Source organism: Pezoporus flaviventris, unplaced genomic scaffold, assembly GCF_033815535.1.
Source record: "Pezoporus flaviventris isolate CSIRO_AGI_PZ_B2104156 unplaced genomic scaffold, CSIRO_AGI_Pfla_v1 ptg000055l, whole genome shotgun sequence".
Lineage (NCBI taxonomy): Eukaryota > Metazoa > Chordata > Aves > Psittaciformes > Psittacidae > Pezoporus > Pezoporus flaviventris.
In genome coordinates this window covers 4,007,418-4,034,681 of record NW_026892603.1, presented here as the reverse complement: position 1 = coordinate 4,034,681, position 27,264 = coordinate 4,007,418, and the positions used below count along the sequence as shown (strand labels likewise).

Below are 27,264 nucleotides of genomic sequence, written 5' to 3'. Positions count from 1 at the left end.
AGGTAAAACCATAGGGTACCCCGTGGCGTATACCTTCTGTATCTCCTCTCTTGAACAATAGGACGCCTTTTGTTAATAGCTGAGACGTGTGTTGGTACACGTGAGGAGCTGGATAAATCATAGATCGTCCCTCAATTGTTCGAGGTCCTGGGACAGTTTTTTCACAGCTGAGATGATGGAAGGGGTGAGGTTGTCTTCAAACTCTCGGAGTTTATGAACCATTTCATCCACTGTTAGTGGTACTATGTCATTCCAGGTTACTGTTGCCAATGAATGGGCATATGATGACGGTGCATTCCGTGTAAGTTTTTGCCACATGGGTCGTGTACATTCAACTTCATCTGGATCTATAGGTGTATCCCCGTTATTCGGCTTGATGTGATAGAGCATCTCTACGATGGCCGATTCCCTCAGAGACTGGATGCCTTTGTCTATAGTAGTCCACTTGGCCGAACGACTCGTAACATCGTCCTTGTACGGAAACCTTTCTTTCACAGCTGCCAAGAGCCGCCTCCAAAGGCTGAGGGACTTTTTCTCTCTTGCAATTGCTTTGTCAATTCCCCCTTCTCTAGCAAGTGATCCCAGCTTCTTGGCTTCTGTACCTTCTAGTTCGTGACCATCGGCCCCATTGTCCCAGCATCGGAGTAACCAGGTGATGATGTGCTCCCCTGGTTGATGGGTAAAATCTTTTCTCATATTCCGCAGCTCGGTTGAGGTCCGAGGTCGGGAAGTTACCTCTTCTTCTTCTTCTTCGTCATGTGATGATGACTCCTGATCAGATTCTGGACCGGGTGGTGAATTCATTGGTTCTTCATCTTGCTTCACCCTTTTTGCCTCCTTTTTGCTTGCTCTCTTGCGTACAGGGGCAACCGATATTGGTACGAATTGGTCCTCTGGTTTGGCTGCAGTGATTATCACTGTGGTTTGAGTAGCAACTGTATTTGTTGCTGGGGGTGGTGTAGCTGCTGTGCTTGGAGCTGGGGTAACCGCGCTGTCTGTTGCAGTTGAAGTTTGAGCAGCTGCTGTACTTGCCACTGGGGTAGCTGCGCAGTTCATTGCAGCCAAAGTTTGAGTAGCGACTGTTGCTTTGCCCTCAGATCCGCCGACATTCTTTTCCTTTTGAAGGTGCTGGATAGTGTTGAGCAAGGCCCTGTAAGCATAGGCCAAGCCTCAGCACGTTGCCATGATTTGTCCATCTCTGGTATGGCCAGAATGACTACACACCTCATTTAAGTGTTTTACTAATTCTTCTGGATTTTTCAGTTGTTCAGTAGTGAAATTCCAAAGTACTGGAGGGGCCCACTGACCTAGATACTTGCCCATACTATCCCACACACCCTGCCACTCATGGCTGTCCAGCCTCAGGGAAAATCTCTTGGTCCTCCTACATCGTCGTTTGACCCCAGACAAGACCCAAACCTGATTCTGCTTAACTCTTGAAATCAGTAGTGGGCAAAACACACTCTGTATGCGTGTTAGCATGGTGATTCCCATCACCATCAGCAAACAAGTCTCAACAGCATTAAAATACCATTCAAAAAATTCAAAACTCTCAAATGAAAATGGTCTGGGGGGACGACTGGGGGGGTAAAAGAATGTCTCCTTCACAGGTTGAGCACCTGAGAAGGAGAAAAAAGATGTGTAATTGCTAAGCACCTCCATCATATACCTCCCAAAGTATAAAGGTGGTGACCACACTGGGAACATAAACCAGATCAGTTTCATGATCAATGATTCTATTGTATTACAAGTCATTACCATTAAGTACAATGAGACAAAAACCTTAGCCCAAGCCCCACACTTGAAAAACACTAATACAGCAAATACCGGATGGACGTAAGATACTATATACTGAAACTGTGAGATCAAGAGGAACAACCTTGACAGCCAATAAATCAGCATTGTGACGAGTGACTATTAATCCGGACAGATCTGTCGTTATCTCAACCCCTCGTGCCCCACGCTGGGTGCCAAGAGAAACTGTCGTGGTTTAAACCCTAGCCAGACAGCTTGTTCACTCACTCCCAGTGAGTGGTGCTGGGCTGAGAGAAATCGAGGACATCCCCCCCGGGGCTCTCCCCTTCCCTGCTCCGGGAGGAACGGGGAGGAGGATCGAAAGAGTGCAACTCCCACGGGTTGAGGCAAGATCAGTCCAGCAACCAATGTACAACACAAATCACCACCGCTACTACCAACGACAACAATGGTAAGAGAAAATAACAAGGGAAGAGAATACGATACCACCGGCAAAGAAACGAGTCCCACCCGGAAGCCCGTGTCCTTCCGGGTAACTCCCAGTTACCCCCCACCCCGGCCATGACGTGCTGTGGTATGGAATACCTCCTTGGCTAGCCTGGGTCAGGCGCCCCGTCTCTGCTTCCTCACGGCTTCTCCTCCTCCCTGGCAGAGCATGAACCTCACAAAGTCCTTGGTCAGGGTAAACATCACTTAGCAGCAACTGAAAACATCGGTATCACCAGCACTGTTCCCAGGCTGGAAGTCAAAACACAGCACTGCACCAGCTACCACAAAGGAGAAACATGACTTGCTACCGCTGAACCCAAGACACAGTGCTATTCCCAGGCTGAAAGTAAAAACCACAGCACTGCAGCAGCTACTAAGAAGGAGAAAAATGACTGCTACTGCTGAACCCAGGACAACATCTCTTTAGGCTTTGGATTCTGGAGATCAAGGTTGAAAAGATGTCCTAGAACAACGTGGCTATACTACTTTTCCCCTCAACATCAACAAAGGACTTTCAGCTAATGACTGCTACCTTGAGGAATCATGTCGTTTGTATTTTTTAAAATGTCATTTTTTTTATATCGTTGCCAATCAAAATTATGTAGAATTAATTGTTACACAAAATGCCACAAGCATAAATAGCAAGTAGGTATTTACCATGATGATTGTTGTGAATGGCCTATTTAGAAAGGGTAGCTGTGGTCAATTGTCTCTAAATTGCTGTCTTATAGCGTCATTGTTGATCAATTTCTGGGCAAGAGCACAGGATGATCTTTGTCATGTGATTTACTTTACATGATAAGAAAATTTGGCTAATATCGAAGGACAATTAAAAACAGACTTGATGATATTAAACATATATTTTGTAAATCCCTTCATGACTGAGTATATAATATTAATCTAAAACTGTTAAATCAGTCAGTATTGCATTCCCTTCTGCAAATGACTGAACATTTGTCCTTTTCAGAATGTATATTTATAACACTAGAAAAAAAATTCCTCCACTTATTCCATAATGTTAATAAAAAGAAACTTATTATTTTTTACTTGTCCATAAGAAATGTCCCCAGAGCAACACGAATTTGATTAAGCTGGTATATCAAACATATATATGTAACTGTGCACATGAAGTAGAGCTTACAAGAATGTATGTACAAATTAGATGATTGCAATGTTTAATAACTCAGTGAACCCTTGCTAATGTAACCCTTTTTTTCTGCATTATTTGAGATTGAAATAATTTCTAGCCAGAACATGCCGCTCTTTTAGTGCCGTTCTTTCAACCCTCCTTTATCAACACACTGATCATAAGCGCTGCAGTGAAACATCTCAGACCTTGAAAGTTTGCAATACACTGATGAAATAAATAAAAAGGTGTATTTGTGAACATAGCTTTTCTTATATAGTGTAAGACTAATTTAATGACTGTTGTAAACAAAAACAAAATAACAAACAATCCCCTTCTACTCTTCCCTAAAATAAGACTTCACTGAACTGTACAAAAAAATTATCTCAATTTTATTTAAAGTGATGGAATTGCAACACTTAAAAGCCCTTTAAATGATCTTAGCCTCTACACTTCCCACCATGGGCTTAGGCCAGGAAGTTAGTTTTAAGAGACATTTAACACTGCACAAATCCCAAGCAAAGGAAATTGGCTTCAGTGTTTTAAAACTTAAGGTCAGTGGACATTGCACTGATCCAATGTGACAGACATGAGACCCCACTTTTTAGATGTGAACCATTCATTTCACATTCATTGTTATTTTTCTATTGCCTTTACTTGAGTCTAGAATCACCAAAAACCCCGGTCTGTGTGCACTCTACCTCAACAGAAACTGCATTTAGTTTTGTTTAAAACAGAGAATCACTGCCAATATAATCTTTTTTTTTTCCTCTGACAGTGCTTCAAGTTTGCAGTGAAATTAGAAAATGATTGTTAATTTACACATACAAGATAATTTTATGTGACTTAAGAAAGATTAAATGAAACAATCAGGAGTGACAGTGGAAGAAATTAAATCAGGATGTGAATGAGTGCTGTTTTATACTGTAGGTGTTTCTGCAAAACCTAATGCTCGTACTTAAACTCATCAGTTAATCACTTCCCATATTCTTTTTCAAATATTAACCTTTTAAAAAGTTGAATTAGCTTAAGAATAACTTGATATATTATTAGGCTTCATTTAAAAAGTCCATGGCGAAAAAGAATGGTTCTCTTTTTAAACAGTTTTTAATTATTATGAGGCTTATATGAAGAGGAAAATATATTTTAACAAGCATCCACACAAGTGGTCTGATTATGTTATTCTAATCTGCAAACCTAATTATCACCTTCTTATGGAGTACAAGGAACAGCTTTAGAAGAAAATTAATGTATCCTATCAGTGGGACAGTTTGTCACTTTATTAAATAATCATCTTCTTTGCAAATAAAATTGTTAGAAGCTTCATTGTATTAACGAAAAAATAAAACCCCTCACACCATTACATATTAAAATTAACTTCCCACCGTTTCTTTAATGGTCTATTAAGCCTTCACTGTGGTGGATTATGAAGTACAAATGAGGATATCAACTGTTTTTAAAACGGTAAGAAACAAGTATATTCTATGTGTGTTTTCTATTACTGTGAGTTATAATTTAGCAAACATTTAAACTATTTTCACTAGTTCCCAATGCAGAAAGCATGTATTAGACCAAAACTAGACAATACATTTTTTTTGATCTAAATCAGAAGTTGCAGGGACAAAACTGACATCTCTCTCTGTCTACCTCTTTTTCTGTAAAACAGACAATTCACATTCTGTATTTCAACTTAGAAGACAAAACCAACCCAGACATAATCTGAAGATTTGCCAAGGATGCCCCTGGAATAAATGTTTAGACTGACCTATGGTGTGAAAAGGAGAAATCTTGACAGAAATACTTAATACATTATTATTTAAAGTATTATTCAACCTAAGACCAACATTTCACCTCCAAATCCTCAAAGTCTTTCTGCACATTAATTGCAGAATGTTACAGTTTGTGAATAAAGCATGTATGCAAGTACAGGGTCATACTTGTCTGCGTGCAATGAAGAAATCCTACTGGGCTTACTAGTAACTAAAGATTTTCTTTCACTGGTCACTGCAGTAAAAAGTGATGTTGCAGGTGGTTGCCTTTGGTTTTCTTCCCCTTTCAGGATACATGTATCTTCCATGTAGACCTAACCTGGATTATTTTTACCTATCTTTGATTATGCTGTATTATTCAGTGAAATCAAAAAATACATAAAATGAAGCCAATTTTAATAGAATTTTCATCTAGAAAGAGTTGCTAGCTAACAGATGGAATATCATGTTGAAGCTACATATAAAAGCATACTTTGCTATCCCTTATTAACTATCTCTGGTGAGTGAGTGTACATCACCTGCGATTTAGGCAATGCAGTTTATATATACCGTATTTGCACTAAAGGTTTGAACTTAATTCCAGCATTTCAAGCAAGTGCTTTTACCTTTGTAATTCTAGCCAGTTTTCAATGCTACTTGCTGGAGTTTTCACCCTGGCAGCAGGACAGCAGAATAAAGTCCCTTAGATGGATCCAGTAGTTTCAAGCTGTCCAGATGCTCTACCTCATATAAATAAACTTTTGACATTGCGGACTTAACAAACAAACAAACAAACAAAACCCCATGCTTTCTCTCCTAATTCAACTTGTACTTTACTTAAGCAGCACAGAGGGAAAAGGTGAGTCTTTATCAGGGCGGTAAAGCTGGGGCTTTCTCATTTCAAGCAGGCTCTTAGGATAGCAGCAACTGTGGAAGAGGCAAATCTCCATTTCTATATCTGCAGCAGGCTCTGATTTTTTTTTTTTTTTTAATCCAAATTAACTTTCTCTTGAAATAGGAAAAATATTCTCACATCAGAGAAACTATTTCCTGCCCAGCACTATCATCCAAGGAAGCTTTACTAGCTACGCATTTTTCCCTCCTTCCAAAAAGGATACTTTGCCCTCATAGGCAATCCACAATTTCATAACTGAAAGAACTATAAAGATACTGATTTTCTTAGGTATTATGTGATACAGACAAATGTTTACCTCCTGCAATGTATGGGTAAGATGTATCCAGTAATCAAAAATGTCAAAATATTTTGTGATATTATACATGGGACTCTGTAAAATGAGACAATGTCTGAAATATTGGAAGGTTACTTATTTTTAATGACCAAGACAGTACTTCCATCAATGAAACAAAACATAAAGTCCATTTTTTTATGATAAGCTGTACCTCTCTGCATTTTTTAACTTAATTAGAAGGCACAAACATGCCTTCTAATAAAAGGTGAAAAATATAAAAGCTCAGATAGATCAGGATATTAGTGAAACAATGGCTGACCTGTTAGAACTGCTTCCTTTTGTGTTTGTTTTTTTTTTTTCCAACAGGTTTGGGCTTATTCCTGTATCTAAACTCTTGGAGAATAGAGGATAATATTCATCATTAGGTATTTCAGAGCACTCCTAAAAAGCATAAAGGTGATTCATTCTAAAAAAATTGGACAGCAGTTTGGACACAGCTGTTTAGTCTGTAGTGGCACTGTTACTTTGCATTATACTTCTGAACAGACTTTAGTGAGGAAGGAACACTTCTCTAAACCTTAATGTTACTTTCCATTTTTTACAGGATGCATTGGCCTTTCATTTCTATATGCTTTAAGGAAATATATCCCTAGAAGTGCTCCCAGACTTCGCAAATGTACACCAAAATCCTGGCGCAGAAAATGAATATATCCTCTTCCAGGCTACAGGTTTTAGAGTACTACCAGTTCAGGGCACTAAATGGGCATACTTAGGATTTCATTAACTTTACATTGTCCAAGGGCATTCTGGTAGAAGTGTACATATTTTACAGAGAAGTGTTATAAAAAAAAATAGACATTATATAATAAAGAATTCAGAAAAAATATAGATCAACACTTAAGACTACAAGTAAGAGACATGGCTGAAAAGCACCTCCCTCTTGCTGTCAGCTTCTCTATTTCCCTTTTTATTAAAAAACTAAACCATGAGCATTAAGCAGTTCTTAATTTAGCTTTATAATAAAAATTGAAATCCTTCTTAACCAAGAGTATAGTTTTGTTGAAATCTTTATCCTTTATTATTTTTTAAGGTGAAAGAACAAAGAAAAGTCAAGAAAGGCAAGGAAAAAAAGGTGTCAAAAGCAGAAAAAAACCCAAGAGAAGTCCTAAGATGCCAAGGAAGGAAAATGTAGGCAAAAGATGAATGTGTATGACAGCAAAAACAAATTTATAGGTTAAAATTTAATCTCAAGGACTTCTTTCACTTCGGACAGTTAAAAAACATTTGACAAATATCAAGAAGCTGATATAATGTGATTAGTGACCACTAGCTTGTGAGCCAGTGTACTCAACCACTGCATATATTTTACCCTATATTTCAGCCACATTGCCACTTTGTAATGGAGCACGCTTCCATGAGTGCAGAGCTAATGCTGAGACAGTTCTGGAAGTACTATCAAGACAGCCATAGTGGCATGGCCCTGTGCTCGTGGAAGCCTAAATCTGCTCTAACCCTCAGAATTTCATCACACAGCTCACCTGTGACTGTCCATGAATAAGTTGGAGAAGCTGACAGAGTTAGAGAAGATTCAGAGTAGCCCTGAGAGGCATCTTCTTCCTCTAAGTAGTTCTCTCTTTGGCAGTGCTTGCTGTGTCTGACTGTCTCTCCAATAAGGACTATTCTGTGTCATGCCTATATACCCTTATTCTACAATTTTAGTGTCTTTTGGGCATTCCAGGTGATGTCAAAGGAACAATGGTAGACAGAAGAAAGACTACTGTGTGCACTGATGAAATATGCCTGGTTGCAAATACTTTAGATTAGTGTCTGTGTTTTCTTAGTCTAGATTTAACAAAAGCAGCTGAGAATCTCTCAATCTGGTATGCAGACACTAGTATACTACACATAAACCACCACCTTTGTAACAGGTGTGCCCCTTTTCCATGATATTTATTTTGCTCATGTGAATAAAGTAATAGATAAATACTGTTAGTGATTTAAACAACATAATTAAAAACTTAAGTCTTTCAACAGACTTTCAGTAATAAAAAATACCTTTCCACAGGGTTAACACCCTGGCAACCTGGTGAAATAGTCAAATTCCCTCCTGCTTACTTGTTTTCTGCTTTTCTGCCGTAGTTATGAACTGTGGGATTTGCAGCTGCTGGGTTTTTTTTTTATTTAGTGATAAAACCACTTTCTAAGTAAGACATGCTCCTTGTCAGAAAAGGGAACTGAACCCCAATTTCCTTCCGGGCTGAGTGTCCTCATTATGAAGACAGCATATAAAAGTCCTGTGGCTGCAGTGGCGTGGCTGCAGTGGCATGGCTGCTGTGCAGCTTTGCTACTGCAAGGTTTTTCTGAAGCACAAGCCCTCTTTAGTTAGGTCAATCCACTCAGGTTTCATTTTTAAAAGTCCACAACAATATGGCAATTAAATTTATGTTCCCAAATCACTTTCACAGAATATTTACACTGTAATTCTCTATGAAATCAAAGCAGCTAAACATATTGAAGATTTCCTTCAGAGTTGTCATCTGCCTTACACCAGCAAGAAGAACATATTTCTTTGATTAACACACTTTTTTTCTTTCTTTGAACATCAACAAAATCTTGATAAAGAACTAGACTGACAGCTTAACACAGCTTTCAAGGCTTTACTATCAAAATCCAAATCACTTCAGATTCTTCTGCTACTTCTGCTGCTACTGTAGTTATGAATATATCCTCATAATGAAAAGAAAAATATGCAAGAAGTATTTTAGCTAATAAAAAAGTCAATGCTGCCCTTGTTTTTAATATATTGTGAGCACAAATATTCTAACCACAGAGAAAGTTCTTCAGTTGGCCATTATACTCCCAAATCACAAGTTACTGTTCCAAAGAGCATTCAATGCCTTTAGACATCTTCATAATTGGCTCAGAAATAGCCTGCTGCAAGAAAGGTTAACAGACCTTGCTGTTCCTCATATGGACAAATCTCTATTAAAAACAGCATAACTGAAAGGTTCTCAAGAACCAGGAAACCATATTACTTGCAGCTGTCCCCTAAGTCTAATTTGAACAAAAAAAAAGGCAAATATAACAGCCTCTTCCTCTGTCTACTAAATCAAAATCCTAGGCAGCTTTTACCGCATCTCCTGTGTCACACGGATTGAAATGATATCCCGGCCCTGAATGTTAGGCACATCAGGAAAACAATTTAATGTAAATTCAATATGATGTTAAAATACTAAATTAATTTTTTAACCTAAGGAACAATATTAACTGTTGGCATATCTAAGCACACTTCCAGGGATTGAAACCGGATATAATCTGAAAACTTTCCAAGCGTAATAAATTCCGCTTCCCAGGTAACAGTTTTTATGTCCAGTGATTTTCTGCTTTTTCTATTGTGATCTATTTTACGCCATGACATACAAACATATCACAAGCATACAGCTCACCCTCACAATCACTGATCAGTAAATTAATTGTCCCGTAACTACTATTCAGTAAAGCTTTGAGAAACAATACTAAAATTATATTGTTCCTCACATGTTTCTTTGCCCATCTTGTATCTTGTCTTGACAGTTTCCCCAGAGAGTCCTCCTGAGATGTTTGAGCAGGAAAAAGGGCGTATTCTGATCCTTCAGCCCAAAATCTGCCACGTACGTTGTTGATCCTTTTACCCAAACCAGAGCTGAACGTCAGAAAGCACCCAACAAAGACAGGTAACATACATACAATTTTCCTAAAGTACAGAGAAGACTCCTAAATAAGCATGAATAATTTTTGTTGGGAGCAGGTTAACAACATTTCTTGAATTCCCGCAATTTCTCTGTCTGACAAATGAAAAAGTTGAAAGCCATACACTAGCACCCCAAACACTGGTGAGATAGCAAATGAACATCCATTAATCTTCTGCTTCAGCACAGATGTAGATCAATAGTTACCAACCATTCAGCAATATAGTTACAAGAGAAGAAAGAGGTATTCTTTCAGTGCCATGCTAGTACATGGCTAGTACCTGGCTAGTACACAGCAAGTACATGGCAATATCCTAACATGAGGAAGCCTGTCTTAGGAACAGCAAGAACATAAGAAATTATGAGATTTAGTCTCAAAAGACGTAAGCGACCAAAACAGGATTCCGAAAACACATCAGATCTCCTGTTAGGCAGACTATGAAGTGTTGTGAGAGAAAGACAGGCAATACCCCCTTAAATTCCTTTGATCCTTAAGCTAAACTTTGCTTCTGTAGTAGTAGTGTCTCAATAAGCAACAGCATTCTCTTTAAATCACCAAGTCAGCCAATATATTTCTCTGGAAATGATTTTGTTTTATAATTTTTGCTGGTAATCTAGTTATATATGTATAGTGATTTCAAACACACACACATACATACACAAAGATACTGAAAAATCCGTATTTGGGTATAAGTATTTAATACAAAAAAGAAAAACAAAAATAAAATGCAATTAAATATAAAAATAGAAAATAGGATTTTGGTACATCAATGCTAAAGATATTCAGTGCTAAGATAAATATTTCTAAATTTTTATTATATAATTCTGTTCTTATCAGTTCAAATAAAAAGCAGCAGCTCTTATTTTTCAGGTGAAACTAAACCCCAAAATTATTCTGACGTCAATGTTAGCAAGAATGCAGTTATAACAATAGGTACTATCATAAAACTGCATCTATCATTCAGTTTTCATAACAATGCATTACATGAATTGTTCCATGTTATTAAAAGATCAGTATTTTCAGAATACTTGCTTTGAAATAATATATCCTATGTTAATAAAATTAAGATACACATCAGATGTCAATAAGAACTTTACCTTAGGGATATCCACAGGATTTACCTTGTTTTGTAAGATACGCAAATTCTACCTTACTATACACCGGAAGTTTGGAAATACTTCTAGCTTAGCACATTTCTTAGAAAGGGCTATGTAACCCGTTGCAATAAAAGTAAAGAGACTTGAAATCAAATCAGAAAGTATTCTGGTTATTTACATGAGAATTCATAGACATGAGCCAGGCAAACTACATTCAAACAGAAGAAAGAGTAAAATAGAAAATGTTATCTGAAGTGATGGAGGTGGTAACAGAGGCTCTTTATTAGATACATTAAGTACTTAAAATCACTTCAGTCATATAATTAGCAAAGATAAGAACTCTAGGTTATTTAATCAGGGGCTGGCATATTGGTTGAAAGGATTACTTTTCAGGAACTCTATCCCAAAATGAATTTTGAAAACTAGTACTAATTGGGCACTAAAATAGGGTTAGGAGGATTGGTTACACCCTCCACCCCCACCACTTACCTAAGTCTCTCTAATATGACACAAACTAATTTGCAATTTCAGAGTGTAGAGTTGGAAGCCTAGGGTATATTAGCTGTAAGATTCTGGATATGAAGCAAATCCAGGACTCCTTAAAGAACAAGGGAGGTAAAAGCACATGCTGTGTATCATGTCAATCTGTGCTTTACTAAAGGAGTATTTGGGCTCTTCTCATTATCTGTGGGCACTCTAGTATATGCCTGGATAACAACATTTTCTAAAAATAGGGGCTTAATTACTGGAATTAAAGGATTAAAAAAAAAAACCATAAAGCATCCACAGTATAAAGGTTTTCAGGCTGTGATTAAATTTTAATTTCTTTGTACTAAAGAATAATGTGTTTATGTTTATTAAATAGGAAGTGTAAAATTTATTCCTTAACAATTCATTTCATTGCTTTTAATGGCTTGGATATTGTCAATAATATATGTAAGTGCGCTGTGGCCACTTAGCAACCTTGACGGGATTTTGAAAGAAGGCTTTGTTGGTTTTGGATGTATATTAGAAATGGCTGATGCTTAACTGTTTATAAAGGCCAGCATCTGTTGTAAATATAAATATCTCCACATGAAACTTATGTTAAGATTTGCTATTTACTTCAGAGATTTGAAGATTAACTGATCCATAATGAAGTCTGCAAATCAGCTGCAAATTTGCATTGTTAGCATTCATTAGTTCTGATAATAACTCCCCCTCCAAAAAAGCAAGCAGTATTTAATATAATATTGTTGCATTACAATGGATTTTATTTAGTGTGTGCTCATGAAAATCAGGGAAAATAACCTTTCTCATGTGTATAGAAATACTTGACCATGCTTTATCAGCAACCAATAAATAGGAAGCTGTAGTTTTGTAGTTTTATTACAGTGTTTCTCATATCTGTTATAAACTCCCTTCACATGTGAATTTACTACAAATTAAAAGTAGTCAGAAACCTTTTTCAGTGTGTTATTGTTATTTCAAATGGTGTGACTAAACAGTGGAAGAGGCCAAGATTTAATTCCTACATAGACATGTTTGCCTTTAACATACTGTAATAAAAGACAGTAGCTTTAATTAATTAAATAATGTATAGAACATCCAACAGACATTTCAATCCATAGAAAAGGTTCAATGTCCTACTCTGAGTAATGAAACATCATCTACAATAAACTCCTATACCAGCCTGACATTAGTTGAAGACAAATTAGATTTTCTTGACCTTGGGCTATAGAATATGGATATACCTGGTGTGAATCAACAGTTTGTTTCTTGCACAATGCATGCTGGGCCAATCCCTCTATATAATTGTGCACCATGTTAAACAAAGCTTCTCCTAGACAATGAACTGATTTTCACCGTTTAACACTGCCGTACGTTTTAACTGACAATTTCTAAAGCCACTGTTTCTTTAACAACTGTGTACTGTTACATATCTTTAAAACACATAACATTCCTTAAAGGAAAAATATTCCCATACCTTCCTGACATTAATAGTACGTATTTCAGCTATTTGGTTTTCTTTTTTTTTTTTTAAAGGGCAGAATGGCAGGTGTTTAATAACAACCCCCTCCAATGGAAGTGCTCAATGGATAACCCTTACCATTAGAACAGTACAAAACCATACCCCATTTCAGTCCTGCAGTAGTGAATTTGACAGCTGAGGATCCTAAGAATACAAACATAAATTCACTGCTCCTCTTTGGCACAGCACACTACTTTCAGAGATGTAGTTCAAAACCACAGGGGATGCTCAGAACTTAGGGACACCTATTTATATATATTACACAGCACACTTCCTCTAGCCCTCTGGAGGTTTGAATCTAAGGTTCCCCAAACATACCAGCCTCCCAGACAGCCACTATTCCTGTAAGAATAATGCTTACAAGAGTAAGAAGTCTGTCAAGCAGAAGGCTTTAGCTCATTAGCACCTTCTAGAGAAATGATAAAAATATGAAATTTTATATAAGAGAAAGGTGCAGACACTGCAGATGCAGACTGCAGTCATTTTGCACTGTAGACAACAGACATAGGTAGGCTGAATCAGTATTACACTCCAACTACCTTCTTTTGTTCCAGTTCAGTAAACTCAAGCATGAGCTACTACAGGTTTGAAGATGAGCTACTACAGGTTTGAAGTCTGACAAAAGAACATGCTGATTTTTTTATTTTTCTTTCTGTCTGCGTTATAACCAAGAGTTAGACAGAAGAGGTTGTTTAACTATAAGCCATCTCTTGCACTTGTGAAAATATTTCACACTCTACCATAAATACTTTTGCCTTGTGTTGCTTCTTCTGATGACTACAGTTGCAGTAACACTGCCTGAGTTCAGAGGTATTGCTCCCTGGAGTCTTATCCTTTTATGAAAAGAAACCTGTGTGTTCAATGGGACAGGTAACAGATGTCTGCAATCTGGTTTCTCTGTGGGGCCAGTGTCTTCCTTTTAAGTGTTTTCAGCTCAGTCACAACCAAGAAGGTTGCAGGAAAGAGACTGAAATGTCTTTTGTGTTGATGTTTAGTATATTCACTGAAAATACACAGTTGTGATTCAACCTAACAGGCTCTATCGCTTAACCTGAAAAAACTGGAAGACTAATGAAAATATTGAAATAAGTTTTTTCTATTAAAAATTAAACATTCTGACTTTTCAATTCAAAGCCAAACTAATCCAACTTGAAAAGAAAGGTTTAGAACATCTGAGAATGGCGTATTTCATTCATCCCATGACAAATGATTCTGCTTTTAAACTGAGGCTGCCTTATGCGTTAAAAAAAAAAAACAAACAAGAAACCATCAAGGGATTTGGGTAGTCTCCAATATTCAAGTAGGACACCTGTGTTGCGGTTTGTTTGCTGTCAGACAGGGTTAGAAAAGTTTTAGGATAAAGCTTTTGGATACAGCAACAGTGACCGCATGACCGGACTTTTTTTTTTTGAGGTTAGGTAAGTTGTGATACTGTGGTGTCTACACTGTATAATGCAGTACTCAAGCTGGGACACATGCTAAAGATTCATTTACTTGCCATTTCTCTTTTTTTTTCTGTGCCCTTCAGAGATAAAACCAGTGTCACATAACATGTATGTCAAAACAAAAGGGTAACTTTCTTCACTCATATTCATTATAAGAACACTTACTCGCCTGGAGATCACTTGCACTAAGTAAATTGGTAGTTTCTATCACTTAAAAATTTCCTTAGAGACTAAATGCACAGATATTGGCCCAAAATAAAGCATAATTAAGCAAGTCAAGAGGGAATCTCAAAAGTACATGGTCAGGAACATGCTACAAATCAACTTATTAGGAAGAGGAACTTTTTTTGCTTTAGGATTTGTTCTTCATAGAATAAGAAAATAGACGGATGTTTGAAAATCTCAGAGATGATGTACTTAAGACTGTAAATGCAATTTATAAATCCTACTTTAGTTCACTAAGACTAAGAAATATTTTAATGTTACAGGTTGCCAAAGAGTCAAATTAGCATGCCTAATTTAACTGAATATTATTTTAGAATAGTTAATATCAACTTGAATTGTTGAACATATTCTTTGTTTCCCTGTGTATATTCCAGTCACATAACTCATACATCTGTCATTCCCAGTATCAAATCTATGCTGTTCACACAGATCTCCCTGCAGGGCATTTTCGTATAACTGAATCGTTATTTCAACAGTATATCCTAGTTTAATGATACTATTACTTGAAATGTTGTCTTTTGCAAGTTTTCTTCCCTCTAGGGTTAACTCAGCCCTTCCACAGTGAAATCAGAAAATCTGACCCTACTCTTATGCAGGAGAAGCTGGAAAGTGAACTCTGCTTTCTCGACACAGGGTCCTCAGCAGTTCAGACACAGTAGGTAATGTGACAGCTGATATTCTGAGTTTTATGAACAGATTTAAAACTTAATGAAATCTCAGTACTGGTTTCTGATAATAGGTGCTAATGATCATAGAATCACAGAATCCTAGAATAGTTAAGGTTGGAAAGGACCTTAAGATCATCTAGTTCCAAACCCCTGCTATGGGAAGGGACACCTCACACTAAACCATGCCACCCAAGGCTCTGTCCAACCTGGTCTTGAACACCACCAGGGATGGAGCATTCACAGCTTCCCTGGGCAACCTATTCCAGTGTCTCACCACCCTCACAGTAAAGAACTTCTTCCTCATATTCAAGCTAAACTTCCCCTGTTTAAGTTTTAACCCATTACCCCCTGTCTTATCACTAAAGTCCCTAATGAAGAGTCCCTCCCCAGCATCCCTATAGCCCCCCTTCAGATACCGGAAGGCTGCTATGAGGTCTCCACACAGCCTTCTCTTCTCCAGGCTGAACAGCCCCAATTTTCTCACCCTATCTTCATACAGGAGGTGCTCCAGTCCCCTGATCATCCTCGTGGCCCTCCTCTAGACTTGTTCCAACAGTTCCATGTCCCTTTTGTGTGAAGGACACCAGAACTGCACACAATACTCCAGGTGAGGTCTCACGAGAGCAGAGTAAAGGGGCAGGATCACCTCCTTCGACCTGCTGGTCATGCTCCTTTTGATGCAGCCCAGAATACAGTCGGCTTTCTGGGCTGTGAGCGCACACTGAAGCCGGCTCGTATCCAGCTTCTCATCAACCAACACCCCCAAGTCCTTCTCTGCAGGGCCGCTCTCAAATCTCTTCTCTGCCCAACCTGTAGCTGTGCCTGGGATTGCTCTGACCCAGGTGTAGGACCTTGCACTTGGCATGGTTAAACTTCATGAGATTGGCATCAGCCCACCTCACAAGCATGTCAAGGTCCCTCTGGATGGCATTCCTTCCCTCCAGTGTATCAACCAAACCACACAGCTTGGTGTCATCGGCAAACTTGCTGAGGGTGCACTCAATCCCACTGTCCATGTCAGCAACGAAGATGCTGAACAAGACCGGTCCCAACACCGATCCCTGAGGGACACCACTCGTTACTGGTCTCCACCTGGACATTGAGCCATTGAACACAACTCTTTGTGTGCGGCCATCCAGCCAGTTCTTTATCCACCGAGTGGTCCATCCATCAAATTGATGTCTCTCCAGTTTAGGGACAAGGATGTCGTGTGGGACAGTGTCGAATGCTTTGCACAAGTCCAGGTAGATGACATCAACTGCTCTACCCCTGTCAATCAGTTCTGTAGCCCCATCATAGAAGGCCACCAAATTGGTCAGGCAGGATTTGCCCTTAGTGAAGCCATGCTGGCTGTCACCAAGCACCTTGTTGTTTTTCATGTGCCTTCGCATGCCTTCCAGGAGAATCTGCTCCAAGATTTTGCCAGGCACAGAGGTGAGACTGACTGCCCTGTAATTCCCTGGGTCATCCATTTTCCCCTTCTTGAAAATGGGGGTTACATTTCCCTTTTTCCAGTCATTGGGAACTTCACCTGACTGCCATGATTTCTCAAATATGATGGCCAGCGGCTTCGCAACTTCATTCGCCAGCTCCTTCACGACCCGCAGATGGATTTCATCAGGTCCCATAGACTTGTGTAGGTTCAGGTTCTTAAGATGGTCTCAAACCAGATCCTCTCCTACAGTTGGCCTAGGGTCTTCATCCCCACGGTCCCTGCATCTGCCTTCCAAGACTTGGGTGGTATGGTCAGAGCCTTTGCCATTGAAGACTGAGGGAAAGAAGTCATCGAGAACCTCAGCCTTCTCCAAATCCAGGGTAGCCAGTTCTCCTGAGAGCTTCTGGAGACGGCCCACGTCGTCCCTAGCCTTTTATTTGCAAAGTACCTATAGAATCCCTTCCTTATCTTTCACATCCCTAGTCAAGTTTAATTCTAACTGGGCCTTAGCCTTCCTAACCTGGTCCCTAGCTTACTGGACCACATCCCTGCAATCTTCCCAGGCCGCCTGTCCTTGCTTCCAACTTTGATCATAAGATGTGATTACTTAAAGTGGCACATTAGGATTCATTCTTTAGAGAGAGGTGGGGATGCTACTGAGTTCTCACATACATTTTCTTCTATTTGACCATCACCAGTATAAAAATTGTTCTCCTGCAGATCCATTTTTGGGAACAAGTAATGAATATTTTAATATCACTGCTAGACATTTATGTTGAGCCTTATTTGGAAAACAGTATTGAGCAATTCCATACTGCAGTTTTCAAGTGATTAAGGCATGTATTTAATGTTTCTCAGTGAAACTTAAGGTTCTGAATACATAAGAGCCTTTTGAAAAGGGACTCGATTTCAGTTTAATAAGAAATTGAAAAAAAGAGGTGCTTCACTGAAAAGAAAAGCCATTTGAAGATTTAAGAAACAACAGATAATGTGGATTTTTAATTTATGAGTATTTACACATACTTAAACTTAGATTTTCCAAAGATCTAAATGTCTAAGTATCTCTAGACTGTTTAGAAATCCATACCTTAATTTATTTATATTTTACTAACTTAGTTATACTAAGTCTTTCTGTCCAAAATCTATGAATACAGCAGTTTCAAAATGTGTCAGAGCTCTTAAGCCACCTGCTCCCAAAGCAGTCAGCAATGTTGGCTAGTGATCATGAAAAAGTCCTTCTAAGCCTTGTGATATGTTCTTCATTTTGAGAAGGTAAACAAGTACAGAGATTATTCTTTCACACACAAGTACACCATGTCAGGAGTTTCCCTATTGGTATGCTCTATTTACATGTGAAACTTAGGACAAGTGTTGAGGAATACCCTTAGGAATTTAAGGATCATTACCAGGATCTAAAGCAAAAGATTCTCCAACCCCAAACTTAACCTAACTTGCTTCACTGAAACAAAGTCAATACCCTTGTGTTTCAAAAGACCTCTCTGCACACAGTATAAAGTTTCACTTCACTGAGGAAACTTTCATATGTTCATTTTCAGAGTAGAACCTCAGTGCAAGGACCTGCTTTACAAAACTGCATGACAGCTGTGGCAGCTCAAAACCTTGAAAAATCATGAACGAGAAAACTAACATAAAACCACAAAAGATTTTTTCTTTTATTCATCACCAGAGATATTCACATGTGACAATAAAGGATTTTTAAATGAGTAATGTAGGATTTTCAAATTAGTAAGTGCTATAAACTATGAAGCCCACTATGAATCTCACTTGAGTTGGACTTGCTGATCCTAAATCATTTAGATTGCACAAAAAATTCCACACTCTGGTGAATTAAGTCTTGCAGTTCAGAAGACATCTAGAAAAGAGTTTTATTTTCACACACAGCAGGAAAATGCTGCTGCAACATATTATGGAGTGTTGCCACATGCAAACAACTGTTAGTGGAACAAACTATTTGTGAACTAACATCACCTGGAAAATTCTATTCAACAAAAATAGAAATCCGTGTTTTTTTATCACTACACAAACATTTTAAAACATCAGTGTCTATTGCAGTATTTTGCTCAAGTCCTTACATTCCTTTTAGAAAGGCATAATCTTTCTGAATAGGCTTTCAATACCCAGAGAATCATTGCTTTTTTCAAGTTCTTTCAATATCACAGTACCAAAGCACGTAGGGACTGGAACTATATATTTTTGTAATTAATTTCCTTAAGATAATGTTAGAAACATCAGATTCCTTAAAATATAGATGAATTTCAAGGTGAATCTGCAGCAGATGTTATTAATGGCGTATGATTTATTGTGACATGAAATCTGATCTGAAACTCATGTTATTATCTGAGCTTTTTATAAATTAGAATTGCCAACTGCTGAAAATATGCAGAAAGACCACTGATAAACTAGCTTCATCTTCAGGGCCTAGACAATCCATATTTGCTAAATGTCCAATACCTCTAGTTCTGCGAATGAGTATAATACATTGGGGTGCACAGATCAGGTTTGATTTTTTACATAATGTAATTCTTTCAGAATGAGAAGCATCAGAGGTAGGTAGAATTCATAGAAAATAAATGTTTACTGTGGAACTTGAAAAGAAACATACACTTGGGTTCACAGTCTGTCACTGCACATATTCTAAACAGATTGAGTATTTCAGGGAAAAAAATCTCTGACTGTTAAATGTAAAATGTATACTTCAACATGAAAACAGTAAGAAGTTAGGTAATATTCAAAAATCATTCTGCACAGCTCTAAGAAGACAGCACAAACAGCATATTTTATCATCCTAAAGTCTACGAAGATTTGCATCTACACAAGACTTTCCACGTCACTCCCATGAAAAACTAAAGAAAGTCTACAGGTAAGCTCACAATGACAAAAACATTAGTGTTAATAACTATTTCCAGATATTCTGTTTATTCCTAATAACTTTCTATCTTACTTTCTGCCCTCAGGTGCCTTTAAATGTTAATTAAAGTTTCTGAAATGTTAGTTTTACCTATCACAACTTATGTGCTAAATTACCTAAATAAGAAAAGACAAACAAGCATTGCATTATGAATATTATATACTCAACAAACCAGATATTGAAAGAAGGTGAATTTACAGTACATGTTGTAATACATTTTTAATCTCCAGAAAAGCTCTGAGATAACACTGCAAATTCAAAAAGCAAAACAAGGAACAGATGCGAAGTCTAATTCCTGACTTATTTTACATATTCAAAGTTATTTAATGATAAAAGCATTTATGTGTAAAATGGCATTCACTTGCCCTTACTAAGAGTATATATGGAAGAGCCCCCTGTCAATGTACTAGTGTGCGTGTGGGAATGAAACATAAGGATCACCATCTGCAGCTGTCTAATAAGTGCTCTTCAGTGCCTAATGGCAAAGTGTCAATTCAGGGATCCTCAGATACCATAATGCATCATCTTGTCCATGCTAGTCTTACAAGTCAAACATTTAACATGTGAGAACAGTTTATTTATAATGCTATTCATTTCAGTTGAAATACCAGATATAAAACAGTTACCCTACAAGCAGTCTGGGAGCATATACTTAATATAAAATGCACCAATTTTCTCTTTTTTTATAAGAATCAGTATTTTAAAGGATGTGCAAAATTTAACCTCTCCCAGAACATACCTGAGTAACATGGAAAAAATCTTTTCGTATGTAGGTATTTTTAGATTCTTACCTACTGTTGAACTTCTCTGGATGTTTTTCTCTCATGATATGGAATCTGTGAGCAATTGAAGCATCCTAACAGGAAAAAGAAAACCATAAATCTATTGTGACAGGAAATCACAAAATAGAAGTCCAAAACTGTGAACAAGACCTATGGTTTGTAAGGTGTTCTGCGAAATGTCATTTTCAACAAAAACAATACTTTTATCAAGAAGGCTTAAAGGTACACTGTAGGAAGAATGGGATATATCTGAACCTAATCGTTTATCACCCTTGTTACAGTCAGACATGATAGTTTCAGTTTACTGAAAGTTTCTTCAACATCTGTACCATTCAAATCTGGTGAAGGTTTACAATAAGACCATTCACACTGTTCTTTCTTGTAAGAGTACTTACTAAAGTCTATGAAATCTATTCCTTTAGTACAGATGAGTGATGCAGCAGAGTTACTCTACATGCATATAACTTGATATTTGCATATGGCCATTCAACAGCTTTCTCTAGAAAACTGGAATGAATTGTAGAAAAATTGGTAGAAAATGGAAATAAATGTCAGGAGATCCCCAATTTAATTAAATTAAATACATGTTATCAAACTATTTAAAAATTTAGTAAATTATGTTAATACTACATTTAAATAATGTGTATGTGAGATGAAATAGCTGCATGAAATACTTGTACGTGTATAACATTTTAAAGAAAATCAAACCACTGTGGCGGGGTGCTGCTGAAAGTAAGAGTATTTGGAACTGATGTGCTAGAATCAATCTTCAAAGCATTTTAGTATCTCCTTTGCAGTTATGAAAATAATGTTTTCCTCATTCCAGATCATGTAATATTTATTTCACATAAGAATCATTAACAATTTGCAAACTAGGAATTAAGAACATAAAAAGTTTCTTCATCTTTTAATGTATGTATTAAATGAGGTGTGAGGATATGAAACCTACCAACTCCGAAGTCTTGTGATAGTAAACACAGAGAAATCCATTTGGATCATGCTGTTATAATTATGTCTTAAAATGCTGCATATATATATACATTTATATGCTGCATGTATATACATGAATATATACATGTATTTATAAGAAAAGTTAGTTCAGTTACTATGAACTTTAGATGAATTCCACTTTTCAGGTAAAGAGAGTCTAAGAAACTAAAAATAAAACTATTGCTATAACCAACTATCACGTATTTGAAAAAATACATTATTTATCAACTGAAAAGATCATGGAAGTACAAAATCCAAGAATTTGGGTATTTCAGGATGAAATCTGTATCTAGCAACAAATTAAACACTTTCAATACTTAAATTTTATATTGCTGCTACTGCCAAACATGTTTAAAATATTTTGTTTAGCATCATCTTTATTTAAATCAATGTTATATAAATCTCAGTAAGCAAGCAAGTACTCGGTGCAGATATACAGGTACCCACTAATATCAAACATGGCTGCAAAACTTTACATCCAAACAGCTTTTATTTACTAGAATCTTATGTAGGGTGCGCTCTGGAGAACAGAATGGTTCAGCCTTAAGGTTTGACTTACTAAGTCATGGGTACTTTGAAAAAAATAAATGTATGAACTTTAATACCTTGTTAAAGATAAAATTGTCCAGACCAATTGATAACATTTAAATAAGATTAAGATTATGAACAAAAAAAAAACCAACCCAAAAGCCGTAAATCCAAATATTTTTTATACACTCCACTACAAAAGGATATAGCATAGTATAGAATTTTTAGTCAAAACTTGTGATCACTGATCAAATAAAATCCATTAGTGACATCATTAAATGTATTTCTCCCTTGAGATATTCACTTTTATTCATGCTCTTGTTATACAGTTTTCTAAAGATGTACATAGTTCGTTGTTTTATTCACATCATAGTATTTTTTGATTAAGAATGGAATTGTCATTTAACATTTTACTGTTCTACAAGGAAATGACAGCAAAAATCCCTAGAAGAATGGAATGGTGTAAGTCACAAAATGCCTTATTGCTCTGTCCTGTCACTCAAACCATCTTCTGAAACTTTCAGTGCTACATTCTCAGACTGCACTCATCATTACTTTAGATTTATTTTTATGTGCAATTGTATAAGGCAAATATCCACAAGTATCCAGGTGATCCCACAGTTCTTGGAGACGGATGAAATAAAGCTGACAGTAAACCCTGAGACATCACACTCCTAAACAAAGCCTGCCAGCTGAACTAAAATAATAACTCTGTTAACTTTAGAAAGACCCATCATTCATACTTTATCCCACATTAGATGTGCCAACATGAGAAAAGTATATTTGTTAGCCAGTTCTATATGAAAAAGAAATGAAAGGACTACTGTTGTAGTTAACTGTTCATTTTCTATATACTGAAGAAAAGACAGACCCAAGATAAAACAAATAAAGGAGTAGTAACATATTTGACAGACACTGGGAAACACTAATCAAGGACTAACTGTCTAATGAATGAAATGAAAAGGCTAATGTGCTTACTCATGCATAACAAATGCAAGGCACAAACAAGCTAGGGATCAATGCCCACTGCAGATGGCAAACAGGCAGTTGTTTCCATGCAAAACTGATTTGATCAAAATTTTCCCCTGCCTGAACATTTTCTGACTCCGAATCTCCAAAAAAGTAATACACAAAGCTAATTTTGACAGGCATGCACATGTCAGAACAATTTAATAAAAAAACTGTTTAAAGGCTATTTTTACTAATGGAGACTACAAACCAGAGTAGTAACTACACACACAAGCTTGAAAGCAGGGAAGCTGCTAAGGCTTTCCTCAGTTTATACTGCACAACTGCCCTCGTGAACCCTTAATTAAATCCAACATAGACAGCCCTTAGTTTGCTTAGCAAGAGGACCTCTTCCCAACTGTAACCCCATGCTACAGGAAAAGTTCACTGCATGTTAGCAAAAAAATCTGTTGCTTTAGGGAAAAAAAAGGAAAAAAAATAAAAAACGACACCGACTTTTCTGGTTTTCAAATGTCTGTAATCTCACTGTTAAGATAGTAGCATATAGAATAGTATAAATAAATAACAACTGGAAGACTTCAAAGTAACAGGAACCTGAGTGGTAAGGAATGCAAGTTCTGTCTAAGAGTTGCAGGAATCACTAGATGGAATCCCTGAATCCTGAAGAACAAACATGAAAAGTTTTGTATTTCTGGACGAGAACAGAGCGTTCTTCACCGTGAGCTGTTTCAGCTACATTTGAAATAGGATTCATTTTAGCAGACTTCATTCATCCGTTTCAAAATGAGGGATCTAGCCTGACCTGTTAAGAGCATACAACTGTTGTTGAATCAATGGAGAATGAATTTTTTTTTTTGGTCACAAACGATATTACAATCACCTAATTAACTATTCTAAGAAACAGAGCAATATCCCCATGGTAAGTCGAAAATTGTTTGCACAATGCTGACCATTCCTGGTACCTGATATTGTAGGTAGCCAGTAAAGTATGAGAAATTATTTTTGTCTTCTATAATAAAAATTATGTAGAAGAGAAAACCAAAGAGTCACCACACATGTTTCATGGTATTACCTAGCAAGATAACAAGTGAACAGGTTTCTTTAGGAAGATCATCTGACAATCAGATATTGGTTTATAATTAATACCACCTGTGGGCATTATTTATTAATTTTTATTAATAAACTGATATGTATCCTAGCCTGAAATACAATTTTTCAGCAGTGCAATACCTGAATCTAAGTATTTTCCATTTTTAAAAATAATGCACCATAAGCATACATAAACATGCCTAAAATTTGCAAGACCTTTATGATTAATAACAATCTCAGGAGATACAATGCTACCAGGCCTGTTGCAAGGTGAAAGGAGGAGGGAAGTCTTTCAGGATCACTGTAATATGACCTTTCACTACACCGTTAGTTTAGTCACAAAGCTCATTTTATACCTAAAACATTGTAATACTTTTCACCAAGGCATCCAGAAATGGAGATTTTTTTTCTCAGGAGCACTTCTGCAACAAAAGCAATGCTGGTGTGCAAAGTAATGCTGAATAAAGAGCATTTAAAGCAGAACTATGTAACTAATTAGACAATTTTGTGTTTCTGAGAATGTTATATGAATATTTGAGTTGTATGCTACTACTCTGAAATACTTAATTTCTTTTTAAAGCTATACAGTATTTTTAGTCATTTACATGTCATATGTGATGTATGACAATACCCTGGACAATGACAGTTCCTTTGAACTTTCATTTTATAGTATCAACAATCTAATCTGAGAAAAAAAAAAACACACCTTGTTCCCTTTTGTATGCCTCTCTAGCTTAGATGGTTTCCACTCACTACTGCAGCATTTTGAAAGTACAGATGAAGGAATGGATGTCTAAAGAACACAAAACGCAGCTTACCCTTGTTCAAATTCTACAGAATTGTGAACAGACTTTTAAAAAATGTACCTCTGTATCTCCAAATATTCAACCTGGAAATATGCATGATAAACATGTAGACATATACACGCATATAAACCCTTATTTTGAACCTGTTCAGAGTCTGAAGTAGTTGGACTATCCTTCTTACATCTCACTCAGGTTTGTTTTAAATCCTGACAGTGAAGATAAGATAGAGAACAGACAGAGCATATCTGAATCTACTCCTAGGAAATGGAAAAAATATTTTAATTGAACTAGAACATTTCTCAAAGTGACCTGCCAAGAAGAAAAGAAGCTTAAGTTGCTACACCTTTTTAATACCTTATGATTGACTTACACACATATATATTCATCTTTTTAATGGGTATTAGCATTACCGGAAGGCAATCTGAAGCAGTCTTTTCAGAGGAGTAACCTTATACATTGTGAATAACCTTATAGAAAGATTAATGCATTTAATATATGTCTAACTATAAGCTTGATGTGATTAAAATTTCCATTAAATAATAATTTTTATGCTGGTGAACAAACAAATGACCACTGTGCATCTTCTTTGGGTATAAATGGTCTGATTATTTTTTTCTAAGATGCTTCTTTAATTAAGGCTTAATGGATCCACAAGGCTAGGAAGCTTAAAGGATAATTCAGCAACCTGTAATCTTTGGATCAGAATGCAAATCTAACCTGTACCAGTTAGGTCACATCAGTTATTAATGTGGGATAGTACAGATGTACAAAAATATAATTGAAAATAGATCAAGAAAAGTTTGCTGTACTGGCTTAAGACTCAAAACAGTATTCCTAGATAAACAAACATCCTTATGATTATGCATTCCAATTTTTTCACATACAAAAAGCAAAAGCCATAGTTAGATGTTTTAATATTTCCCATGCTAACAATCAAGAGTCTCAAATAAGAAAATAATATGACTAGTACTGAACCATTCAATGCCCAAGTCTAGAAAAAGGTAATCAAGAAACTTCAGGTCCTGCCTTATTTGGATCAAACTGTCATTTCATATTTGACTCCCAAGTATTTTTGATTAAATTACAAGCATTAGCCTTTGAAACCTTCCAAAAAAAAACCAAACAAAAAAATCATTAATATATTAGGTTTTGGGTGTAACACTAGTTACTATAGTTATCTTAGTTTCTACTGATATTTTAAGGTGGTATAGCTGAGAAAGGTGATAGCTTGAGAGGGTCAGAGCAAGAAGAGATTTCAAGCTCTTTTTGATGCAGCTTTACTGAAAGATAATGATAATTCACATAAGAAAAATCTGAGAAAAAAATAATCTGAGAAACTTGTGTTCCTGGTTTTCCAAGAAAAACGCAGAAACTGTCAAGATAATGCTATTCATTTTGTCAGTGATATTCTTGACAGCCAGCCCTCTGACAGTCATGTTTAAATACATCTCAGCTGCACATGTATTACTAAGTCAAGTGACTGTTCATATTTTAAATACTCATTTAAATAGGTAAGATCTCTAAAACCAGGATGAAACATTCAATAACTACAGTATTTATAAATGACAGGCAAAAGACCGGAGGACCATATATCTGGAAATTGTAACAAAATATTTAGACCAGGACTTTAGACATACTTCCTCACACTTTTTACTTGAAGTCAGATCTCTCTTGAGTTTCTGACACTACATATACATAATTTAGTACTAGAAATGTTTCACACAGGCACAAAGGAGAATCCATTTTGCAGGAAAAGATATGTTCATACAGAATGACCACATGTCCCATCCCAGCTGTAGGGACGACTCCAGGAACCAGTCCTGTAACACAAGCCTTTGTACCAGTACGTCATGGACTTTCTTTGAGGAGTTACTGTGGTGTTTAGAAACTGATGCTAAATTCCTACATATTTCTATTTTTAAATCACTAATCAAACTCAAGGACCACCAAAGAAGACTGCAAGATAAGACTGTTAGTTATTATCAGACCAGATGACTAAAACAAACTATGCCCCATGACTCAATACAATGCAGAGGACATGTACCCTGTAAGATGAGCTCTGTGAGGATACACAGTGTTACTGAGCACATCTTCCTTTCTTTATATTTGGTCACCCTAAATTTACCGTAACTAGAGAAGGGTTCTTCTACATCTATGCTGAGTGTTTATGTGGTCACTAAAAAGAGAAGAAAAGCGATCACATGGCAATTAGCCAACATAGCCATATAGAGAGTGTATTAAATATCTTGTATA

The 27,264-nt window shown here is 36.8% G+C and overlaps 1 protein-coding gene across 12 annotated transcripts in view; it reads right to left on the bottom strand.

Moving 5' to 3' along the window:
• The window catches only part of DGKB (diacylglycerol kinase beta), a 361,769-nt gene that overhangs the window by 131,834 nt on the left and 202,671 nt on the right, over positions 1 to 27,264 (bottom strand). For all 12 annotated transcript variants that reach the window (XM_061469232.1, XM_061469231.1, XM_061469234.1 and 9 more), the window contains one exon: positions 20,639 to 20,703. In XM_061469232.1, coding sequence (XP_061325216.1) covers positions 20,639 to 20,703 — 65 coding nt within the window. The remainder of the gene's footprint in view (positions 1 to 20,638; positions 20,704 to 27,264) is intronic.